The 12,407-nt window shown below is 34.6% G+C and overlaps 1 protein-coding gene across 1 annotated transcript in view; it reads left to right on the top strand.

The window, feature by feature from the left end:
- Positions 1-7,925, top strand: part of LOC129921927 (clumping factor A-like) — a 120,741-nt gene extending 112,816 nt beyond the window's left edge. Inside the window, exon 4 of the mRNA XM_056005295.1 lies at positions 7,158-7,925. Coding sequence (XP_055861270.1) covers positions 7,158-7,925 — 768 coding nt within the window. The remainder of the gene's footprint in view (positions 1-7,157) is intronic.
- The last annotated feature ends 4,482 nt before the right edge of the window (positions 7,926-12,407 follow it).

The raw sequence follows: 12,407 nt of genomic DNA, 5'->3' as shown, positions 1-12,407 counted from the left end.
TGCTACACAGACCTACCTGTTGCTTGCTACACAGACCTACCTGTTGCTTGCTACTTAGACCTACCTGTTGCTTGCTACACACACCTACCTGTTGCTTGCTACACAGATCTACCTGTTGTTTGCTACACACACCTACCTGTTGCTTGCTACACAGACCTACCTGTTGCTTGCTACACAGACCTACCTATTGCTTGCTACACACACCTACCTGTTGCTTGCTACACAGACCTACCTGTTGTTTGCTACACACACCTACCTGTTGCTTGCTACACAGACCTACATGTTGCTTGCTACACAGACCTACCTGTTGCTTACTACACACACCTACCTGTTGCTTGCTACACACACCTACCTGTTGTTTGCTACACACACCTACCTGTTGTTTGCTACACACACCTACCTGTTGCTTGCTACACAGACCTACCTGTTGCTTGCTACACAGACCTACCTGTTGCTTGCTACACACACCTACCTGTTGCTTGCTACACAGACCTACCTGTTGCTTGCTACACAGATCTACCTGTTGCTTGCTTCACAGACCTACCGGTTGCTTGCTACACACACCTACCTGTTGCTTGCTACACACACCTACCTGTTGCTTGCTACACACACCTACCTGTTGCTTGCTACACAGACCTACCTGTTGCTTGCTACACAGACCTACCTGTTGCTTGCTACACAGATCTACCTGTTGCTTGCTACACAGATCTACATGTTGCTTGCTACACACACCTACCTGTTGCTTGCTACACAGACCTATCTGTTGCTTGCTACACACACCTACCTGTTGCTTGCTACACACACCTACCTGTTGCTTGCTACACAGATCTACCTGTTGCTAGCTACACAGACCTACCTGTTGCTTGCTACACAGACCTACCTGTTGCTTGCTACACAGACCTACCTGTTGCTTGCTATACAGACCTACCTGTTGTTTGCTACACAAACTCTTACTTTTTCTTTGCTATCTGGGTGTATACATTTAATTTTAATCCATTATCTAGTTTAATGTTGCGCATAACCAGTCAGCGTTATGTGTTTCTTCATTTTTAAAAAAGATATAATAAAAGCTACTTTATTTTAGTTTAGTTTGTATTATTTATTTACAAAGTTTATATCAATCAGTCTGTCTGTCAGTCTGTCTGGGCGTAATCTTTTACACGTTATTTATTCCACTTCTCATCCTATTATCCAATTGAACTTTGCAGTTATTCATTGTCAATGACAAACACGTGAATCAATAAAAAAAAAGTTATCCATTAGTGCATTAATTAGTCTTTATTAATTAATTTTGATTTATAGAGTGGCAGTAGGGCCTACTAAGCTAAGGAGAGATAAGCCTTGTGCAGAGAATCAGTTCGTTCGCTAAAATGTTTAAATTAACAATAGTCTATAAAACCTTCTACATTTTTAAGTACTTGGATAGCTCAGCGACTAGCAAGTCGGCCTTACAGTTTGGAGGGTAGAGTTCCAAATCAGACTCGAGCAACTCTTTTTTTTTTTAAATTGTTTTTGAAAAGGCAGCATGGAAACCTTCTCCTAAATACCCCCTCCCTTCTCCCATTGGTTCACAAAACTGATTGGGCCATAGCGCACTGGTCGTGTTCTAGTCATGAAAGTTGTACTCAATAAAAATAGCTAATAAATATATTTCTAATTGCACACATTTATTTTTGTTAGTCTAGATCTACTAAACATTAATAACATGATTGATGCCATTTAACCCCAGAGAAACATTGTTTTTAACAATACACACGGTTTTATCTGGTTTTAAGCTAGAATGCTTTTATGTTTGTAAAAATATCTTACCTAAGTCTATCTTATCAAGGTATAAACATCCCCATCCCTTTGATTTCAACCTAAGTCCTTCTTTCAAGCACATCATTCATTATCACCAATTATTAAACAAATATTTTACTATGCAATTTATAAACCATACTAGTAAGCAAGAGAAAGCTTGAAGTAACATTTTGTAATCGTAAAATTGTATAAAAGTTGAAAGTATATAAATTAAGTTTATGTCTGGATTTAAAATTAAATTGCACCGTATGGATTTTTTGTTTTCTGTTGAATATATATTTGTTTCAATGAAACTATTTGTTCCGATTTAAAAGGCATAACTCATCGATTTATCGTGGTCAGTGTGAATAGTGTGCAGTGCGTCTTTAACGTTATAATTTGTATTCAATCCATTATTTAAAGACCAGTGTTCAATCCATCAAGCAAGCAGCTTACACTCAAGTAGCACTTCAACACGTGTTATACGATTAAATACAACTGAAATCTTCCAACTGAGCTTTGAACTACACACAAACAATTGTATGTTCTAGTTGAGTTGCTATTTAAATTGTGAAGATCTAAGTATGACTAAGAGTTAGAGTACTTTTAATATTAATATTTATCATCAAATATTAATGGCTTTATTGTATATGTTTAAAAAAAAAAAAAGGATTAAGCATTTTGAAATAAGGGTCGGTGACAAACAGTCAAGAAAAATGGATCAAAGAAGTCTCTTGGTTACACAGGATGAAGAGAGAAAACATGGCCGCAGCAAGCAGCAGGGAACAGATCTAACCCAAACTAAAAAGAATCTTGCTAAAAACGACGACTAAACATTAATTAATGAGCTCAATGACTTCTACTGTTGTTTAGGCTCTTAGGAAATGAAGGACGATGGTATTCTTACAATATCTAGTGTGAACTTTGAAATAGTTCAAACTTGTATGTTTTATACAATAAATTACATTTGACGGAAAACACAGGTAAAACACAGGTAAAATCCCCAAACATGGACAAATAATGACTCCCTTTGGTGTTTGCGAAAAAATACCTCCTCGCTGTACAGATAAATCAAACGAAGGTAAGACTTAAATAACGAAATCCATTAACTTAGGCGAAAGGCCCACAATATAGCCGGCGCTGACAGTGAATGTCGAATAAGACGTTTAATAATAACGAAGGGAACCGTCGAATGTCGTCAAGCTAAATCTCTACGTCTATAACAAACTGCCTTTTCTTTATTCTGTTTACGTTTGTATTTCAAGTGTCAACATCTCGGCCTGGTTTGGAAATCTGAACATTTTAAAATAAAATGAAACTTAATAAAATCCTGAACGTTTCTAGTAAGATCACTGACAACTAACTTATTACACTTAGACAAACTGTTGGAGATAAACAGTGTCATGTCAAGAACGCTACAAACAAAACATTCTCCAGGTCAGGATTTTAACATTTCACCATCACAGATAAGATACAAGATGCCGATCACACACACACACACACACACACACTCACATAAACAGACCTGTAAACAATATGGACTTGAAAAAAGGAACTGTAGTGTTTAAATTCCTTATTTTTTATTATTTTTCAAAAGGCACTTCTATTTTTTCTGTAGCGATATGCCTGGTTCGAAATTCGTTTGAGAGAAACAAAATTCATTGTAGTTCCTTCTTACAGTGTCCACTGAGAAATGTTTTTGGTGATATGGAATGTTGGTAGCATTCCCGCCATCTTACAGGGTCCTCTTAGAAATGCTTGAGGGCCAGGAATGTGTCTGCGAGATCAGTTGTCAGTAACAACACAATGTAGCAGCTATATTAAATAGCATCCATAGTCGCTTCATCTCTCAACTTAGGGTGTCATATTATCTTCGTTTTTTCATTTCCAGTTTTTCTTATATTGGTGATGCCAATGAAAGTTTTGTATTTGTCTTTTCTGTCGAAAAAAAAGTCATTCTGGGCACTTAAAATCTACCATTGGGTCAGTAAAAATAGGTCTTTTCGAGTATAATAGGTAATCGATGGACTCGAGGACCTCCTGTTGCGAGTATGTGTGTATAGGTATGGAGGCATAGTGCTACATAGCTTGGTCTCGGGTTTGAATCTCAGTGAAGATTGGGAATTTGGATTTGGGCATTTTTAGGACTCTCCTATGTCCACCCAACTCTATTTGGGTGGTTATCTAGTAAAGGCACTTGACCGTTGTGCTGGTCACACAAAGCCTTCAATAACCGTCAGCCATAGAAAATAGATGACCATTACATCTCTGCCCTTTATATCGCAAAGTTTGAAAGGGTTACTTTACTTTTTACTTTACTTTTTACTTTACTTTTTACTTGACTTAAAAATGTTGTTGAGTTTCTTGCAAGTTCCTATCGAGAATTGGAATGTTAGATACACATTGAACTACGTAATTCATTTTGATTTATAACCATCTCGTTAGCTGACGTAGTCGGTAAGCTAGGAGACATATCGGCACAAATCTAAGTGTTTTGACTCTTCATTCTTTGAAGATAAAATTGAACATCTTTGCCTGTATTATACGAATTAATGACGTCAACATTATGGATTTGTCTTCCCTAACATTTCACTGCAAGCATTTTTCGGAAAACATAAAGTAAAGATTTTGAATATTGATCCAGCCGGCGAATAAACAAGGTCTCCTTAGGAGGGGGAGAGACCTCTCCTTGGAGATCAATAGACCGCAACAGAATTCTATTTTCTATGCAAGATTACACCTGATCTTGAACTAAACTCAAGCTTCCATTTAGATGTAGTGTGACAGTTTTGGTTGTCCCCTCAATTAATAAGTATTCCTAGTGAATCATTGTTTAAAACTGTATGAGATACAAATGTATATTTGAAACAAGTGACAGATACACCGGGCACATGGTTTACCTTTGTAGAGACAATGTTATACATTTCATTTCACACATTTCAATGTAGAAGTCTGAGTGGTAAAGCGATAGGCTTCAAAACAGAGAGTCCCGGATTCGAATCCTGGTGAAGACTGATTTATATTTGTTTCCACCCAGCTCTATTGAGTACCTGACATTAGATGGGGAAATGTAAAGGTGGTTGGTCGTTGTGCTGCCCACATGACACCCTCGTTAATTGTGGGCCACAGAAGCCCACACAGATCAGAAGATCTGAAAGGAAAACTTTACTTTTCTTACTTTAGACATTTCAGTGTGACTTAGTTCAACAGAAGTTCAATTCAAAAAATGTTATTCATTTGTTGACAGTGATTGTGTTCATGTTTTACTAAATAGACTTTGTTAACGACTGGGCAATCAATTGAAAGACTTTAGGACAAACTATAGATTTCACCTTATAATAATAATAATAATAAGGCTATAGATTTACAACAAGAACAACAATAGACTTCACTTTAGCCACTAATTGACGATACAGACTAATGGATTAAAGCTGGTCAGTTAAATTAAGAAGATTAACAATCAAAAAAGTGGTGTGTTTTGTTTTCTAAATATATAAAGATATATTTGTGTGTACTGTTTACACTCTACATTTTAAATGTAGTCGTAGTCAATGTCAAAACTAGTGTGATGCCATCCACTGCTGATTGTAATTTCAGGAGCGACGTTTCATTATTCTGTGTTCTTTTATTATTTTATTGGTGGGTACACCTGGCAAAGATGTACTATTGAAATCTGGAAATAATAAATCATCTATATTTAAGATTACCTATTAACTTTTATCTATCTATCTATCTATCTATATATATATATATACAGGTCTTTTTTTTGTGACGGTACGCACCGCTACGGTTTACCGAGACCTTTTTGTAAAAATTATTACTTTTCTTGTATTTTAACGTAGGCCTATCTGTGTATCAAATACCACTCACTGATTGATTTATTTATATATCATTAGATCTCCTCAACTGTCATATGTACAAATACGGACATGCGAAACATCGTACACAGGTTCATTTGACCTCTTAGGTGCATGCTAATACATGATTTGAACAGATTCAAAGCCTCTAAATCTAAATTCCCGAAAACCTGCAAGCTTTCGATTACCTCTTGTTGTTTTTTTCGGTATTTCCCCAAAAGTCAATAATCTAGATATCAAGCTTTAATCGGAATAGCACAAGAATGAGGCTTCCATAGTCTTACTTAAAGCATCTGTTCATTCCTCTCCCCTAGTTCAACTTGTTTTAATTGGCCTTACGTCAGAGTTCGCTTCCGCTTCCATTCAGATGCGGTCTGAATAAATAGCATCAAATAGAGAGAGAGAGAAAGAGAGAGAGGGATGATAATGACTTCGCGCGTGTGCGTATGTAGACATGATTACTATACTCTGTAGAACTGTCTTTTCTCTACATCAAAAAGGGTCAAATAAACAATTACAATTAATAAAACTTATTTGATATTTCCTTTTTTTTTTTCTTGGAGGGCAAAATCTGAATAAATGTAGTCTGGGCAAGATAGCATTCAATGGGTGGTGGGGGGGGGGGGCTTTCGGGAAATACATTTGTTTCGTCTAGGCTGTTTAAAGAAATGTTTGAGGTGTCTGTAACAGTGCATTGTTTGACTGATGATTTAAGAATGCAAAAAAAAAAAAAAATTAAAAAAAATGGTAAAACTAACCCAAGGCGCTATACCTAGAATTCAAAAGCTGAAAAGTATGTGTTAAGGGGTCGATCAATTGAATACTAAATAAAAGTTTTTGGGATTGTCATTGGAATACAAAGTGTGAAAGCAGGTGGAGTTTTCCAGTCGAAGATCAACGGAAGACCAAATTAAATAATTCTATATTGAAGTGAGAAAAAGAAAAAAAAAGGGGGGGGGAGAGGAGAGGGTAAGAGAAATAGATACTAGAAGTCATGTGCCTATATGGTGTGTGTGTGTGTGTGTGTGTGTGTGTGGGTGTGTGTGTGTGTGTGCGTGTGTGTGTGCCTGTGTAAAGCGGGTGGCTCCAGTTCGTCAAAAGTCTGTATCAGAGAACATTACGATACGCAGAGTAAAAAAAAAAGGGCGTTTCAGAGAGCGAGAAAGAGAAAGAGAGAGAGGGGTCAGAGAAAAAGAGAGGGCCGTTTCATTTCATTGTAACAGATACAATGATTCACGAACTGAAAAGTCAAACATTTGCTTGTTGAATGTGAACGTTAAAAACAACAACGTAAAATAAATAAAATACTTTTAAAATAATGGAACAAATAAAAAAGCTTTTTTCTTTATATTTAGTGTATGTGTATGAATTTTTTTGACTCAACGATTTTTCTAAAAAATTCTCATTTGTTGTATATTGTTGGTGAGAAATATTAGCTCGTTGGCCACACTTGGAAAACTCTAGTTAGACTGTTATAAAAAAAAATTAATTAAAAAAGAAAACACATTTACATTCGGCTAGAGAGAACAAGGAAATATTGATCTTGAAGGAAATATTGATCTTGAAGGAAATATTGATCTTGAAGGAAACATTGTTCTTGAAGGAAACATTGATCTTGAAGGAAACATTGATCTTGAAGGAAATATTGATCTTGAAGGAAATATTGTTCTTGAAGGAAATATTGATCTTGAAGGAAATATTGATCTTGAAGGAAATATTGTTCTTGAAGGAAACATTGATCTTGAAGGAAATATTGATCTTGAAGGAAACATTGTTCTTGAAGGAAATATTGATCTTGAAGGAAACATTGATCTTGAAGGAAATATTGATCTTGAAGGAAATATTGATCTTGAAGGAAACATTGTTCTTGAAGGAAATATTGATCTTGAAGGAAACATTGTTCTTGAAGGAAATATTAATCTTGAAGGAAACATTTATCTTGAAGGAAACATTGATCTTGAAGGAAACATTGATCTTGAAGGAAACATTGATCTTGAAGGAAATATTGATCTTGAAGGAAACATTGATCTTGAAGGAAACATTGATCTTGAAGGAAATATTGATCTTGAAGGAAACATTGATCTTGAAGGAAACATTGATCTTGAAGGAAACATTGATCTTGAAGGAAACATTGATCTTGAAGGAAACATTGATCTTGAAGGAAACATTGATCTTGAAGGAAACATTGATCTTGAAGGAAACATTGATCTTGAAGGAAATATTGATCTTGAACGGACTCGACGTCGTCCGATATTTTCGTATTCATTGAAGAGTTTGAAAACTAAATGAACATTGAGCGCATCGTCTCGACTAAATCTAGACCTAGATCTAAAGGCCTATCTGAGAAATAATATAAATTGTAGTAGATCTATACCAGCGGTTTTCAACCTTTTAGCCCCTGCGACCCCCTATTAACGATTCCAACACTAGGCGGTGTCCCCCTACTGTAAAATTTGTTTCGTTCATAGGCCAAGGTAAATGATTTTTCTAATGTTGTAAAATCGTAACCAAAATGTATATTTTGACATCCATAATGAATTTCAAATAAACTGAACCTAATAAAGGGCTTTATGTAATTGTATTTATTGTAAAATATATATTTGCTTAAATTACACACAAAAAAAGTTTATCCTTATGATTTTCATGTATTTACTTTTCTAAAGCATATTTATTATTAATGTTGTATACTTAAGTGACTTTCTGAAAAGTAGGGCAAAGCATAGAAAACGGACAGTCGTTGATACAGTCAATTACATTGTTACAATACAAAATACACGCTAACGTCACTATGAAATGGAACTTGTTTCCGTTTCACCGGATCAGAAAGTTTCGGGGTAGTCTTTGTATGATCACAACGAATGTCACTTTCAGCATCAAGTCTTATTTCTGAATTTAGACTTTGATAGATAATCCTTCAGAGTTGAAGATAATTTACTTCCTAGTCCAAACCTCCCGCAGGACAACGGGGGTGTCAGTGGGCAGGGTATGAACCCGAGACCATCGAGAAGCCCGAACAACAGTCCAGCGCGCATACCGCACGACAGGGCAGCTATCATGAAGGAAAAGGAGTCTTCCTTTCAACTAACAAATTGTTTCCCAAAGATTTGTTGTTGGAAATGGAAGAAGAGGCGCAAAAAGAACTGCAAACACTTTATTCCGAAGTGTGTGGGTGACAGTGAAAAGATATAGTATTTAGCTGTATCGCTATTGATGTAATGCTTGTGACAGTGTCTTCGTTGTTAATATATGTTCATGAATCATGCTTAGAGTTTTGATGACTTTTGGTGACCAAGTCTGTACATACTTGGAGCATTATCTCTGCAGATACCAAAATATTTTTCAGGAGATAAAATGAACAAACTTTGTCAAATACCGAACGTGGTTGTTACAAGAAGTTCGAAAAATAGAACAATTCAGAACAATTTGAAACCTGTGAAATCAACAAACTGGATGTTAAATAGTGAAAATGTTTAACTTTTACATTCACTAAAAGTGTCCTCTCTATCCTCTGGTAATACGTTTTCTTAAATATGTCTCCACTTTTTTTTTAAATTTAATTAAAACTTCACGATAATTTCATGATTCACTAATCAGTGTCATAATATGAGTAATATTCCCTAGATTGCACTATAGAGATGGAAATTTATAATCTAAGGTAACAAATATGCGAAACACGTTAGAAACGACAACGACAAAATCTTATGAAAAATAGACGAAAAATCGAAATTTCCGATGGTCTTAGGCGACTCCCGCCAAATTGTCATTCGAACCATGAAGGGTCGCGAACCACAGGTTGAGAACCCCTGATCTATACATTCGCTTAACCAGGATTCTTACTTCGGGGGCCTCCGTGTCGGGGTAAAAAATGTTTCATTGCTTTTTAATGTAACATTCATGAGTTATTAAGAGAATTTTGACCATGTTTTGACTATGAAGAACTTTTGAGCGTATAGTGGGAATTGAAAACAAAGATTGTGTATTTATCATTGATTTGTTTTTTACTTTTATTGAGAAATGCAATGCAAAGACACAAACACTCTTTTGTTCCCCTGGCAATCAAATCATTAAATAAGAACAATGTGGTATAAACTTTGTCACATGGTTTTTTATAGTTATAATGTTTTTTGTTTGGTGTAATGCACAAATTGTAAGACAAATTTCCTTACGGATAATAAAGATTATTATTATTATTATTATTATTATAAATGTATATTTACTATTTATTTGGAACTAATTTAAACAATAAAAAAAAATCATTTTAGTTCAAAATTGTTTTGTTTTTTTTTGTTTGTTTTACAGAGCAAACTACATTAGATGTAAAAAAAAAAAAAAAGGTGGGGCTTAGAGGCTTAGAAACTCTTTTGAATAGACTAGACTTACATTCCGTATAGATAGAAATCTGTGGATCTCAGGATGTAACCGTTATTTGCTTTCAAGCGAAATTGGATATTGATTTTTCTAAGCCAGTAATAGATCTCAACTTTTAAACATGAACAGTCTTTTTTTTAATTAAGAGTTTCACTTTTATGGAATAGTTAGATAAATTCAATATCCTAGGTTGACGGTTACAATATAACACATCCGGTAAGTTGTATACTTAATGCGTTGCTAAAGTTTTTGTAACCCAGTGGCTTAGTCGAAGATTTTGAGTTTCCTTGTTGCAATGTTGAGCTTTAGTCAGTGTTACACTCAATGGATGTGCATGGAAAGGGAAGGGGAATTCAGAGTCTTCTTTAGGGTTATAGACCACAAGTAATGTTATGGTTTTGTAGACCACAAGCTATGTTATGGTTTTATAGACCACAAGCTATGTTATGGTTTTATAGACCACAAGTTATGTTATGGTTTTATAGACCACAAGCTATGTTATGGTTTTATAGACCACAAGCTATGTTATGGTTTTATAGACCACAAGCTATGTTATGGTTTTATAGACCGTATGTTATGTTATGGTTTGAATCTTATGACTATTTAATAGTCTTACCCGATGTTTATTTTATAGTTTTATTCTAATGTTGTTGTTTTATGGTTGTATTCTAATGTTGTTTTATGGTTGTATTCTAATGTTGTTTTATGGTTTTATTCTAATGTTGTTTTATGGTTTTATTCTAATGTTGTTTTATGGTTGTATTCTAATGTTGTTTTATGGTTGTATTCTAATGTTGTTTTATGGTTGTATTCTAATGTTGTTTTATGGTTGTATTCTAATGTTGTTTTATGGTTGTATTCTAATGTTGTTTTATGGTTGTATTCTAATGTTGTTTTATGGTTGTATTCTAATGTTGTTTTATGGTTTTATTCTAATGTTGTTTTATGGTTTTATTCTAATGTTGTTTTATGGTTTTATTCTAATGTTGTTTTATGGTTTTATTCTAATGTTGTTTTATGGTTTTATTCTAATGTTGTTTTATGGTTGTATTCTAATGTTGTTTTATGGTTGTATTCTAATGATGTTTTATAATTCTATTCTTCTTTTGTTTTATGGTTTCATCATTGTGTTGCTTTATAGTTTTGTCCTTATGTTATTTTATGGCAGTATCCTAGTGTGTGTGGGTTTTTGTCTTTGTTCTAATGATGGGATTTTCCTAATGTGTAGTATTGTTAATATTTTTTGTTTTGTTATATGCAGATGTTGCACCTGATATAAGCTTTGTGTATTTTATATTTTAGTCCTTATGTTGTATCATGACTTAATCGCTTGTTCGAATAAAGTTTAAACGTCTAAGATTTGTATTCTTTGATCTCTAAACCAAACTTTTGTCTTACATTGAAAGGCTTTAAGTTACTTGTTATTTCAGACTTGGACGGAACCTCCCAGGGTACCACTCTAGGCTAATAAATTTTATTTATATCGTATAGCTTCCAACGCTGTTTCGTGTTTTATAACGGGACACCATGTCTACAGGTTATCTTCTGTTTCCGAAGAGCTTGTCCTCTGTTACCTGCAAGGACTTGGCAAGTCCACGACCACACCTTACAGGAGTCTAAACGAGCCGAACTCTACGCTATTTTTAGAGATGGCTGTAATCTAAGAAAACGTAGGAACTATAAATAGAACATTCTTGATGAATTTAGAAAAACTTTTTCAAGATAAAACTCTACATTCAAGTTCCTCTTGTCTTCAAATTTATCTACACACCATTTTACCCTCTCCGTGTCTATAGGAACGTGTACAGTTATCGTTTTGGGATAATCGCAATAAAAAAAAAAAGAAGAATATTAATCAGTGCAGACCTGAGTCCACTCAACTATAATATGTACATGTCATTTTGTTAGGGATAGTAAAGGCAGTTGGTGCTGGTCACATAGCTTCCTTGTTAACCGTCGGCTATTCAAACAGATGATCTTCACATTATCTCCCCTATTGAACCCAAGGTCTGAATGGATATTACTAAGAGAAAAGGGGGGGGGGGGCTAAATTTAAAGGTCTTTTTAAATTAAAGTATCTTTTTGTATTCTTTCTTATGTCTTTATATTTTCACAGTTTATACAACAATAGTTAGACTTCACACCAACTGGACATACCACCAGCAACACGCCGAGACATCTTCTATGCAGTTGACAAACGATTCTTCAAGTTTCAGGATCATAGATTTACTTTCATTTTGAATTTAAGAATAACATTAATCTATCTTATTCACATAGACTGAATACAATACTGCTGGTTTCTAGACTAACTTAAAATACTTTATTATACACGATTATCAAGAAACGTCTATAATGGCTTAAATGACACTCACAGACTTGAAATAGTATGAAAGGAAGAAGGAA

Source organism: Biomphalaria glabrata, chromosome 12, assembly GCF_947242115.1.
Source record: "Biomphalaria glabrata chromosome 12, xgBioGlab47.1, whole genome shotgun sequence".
In the NCBI taxonomy this organism is placed as follows: domain Eukaryota; kingdom Metazoa; phylum Mollusca; class Gastropoda; family Planorbidae; genus Biomphalaria; species Biomphalaria glabrata.
This window is presented reverse-complemented; position numbering and strand designations above follow the sequence as displayed.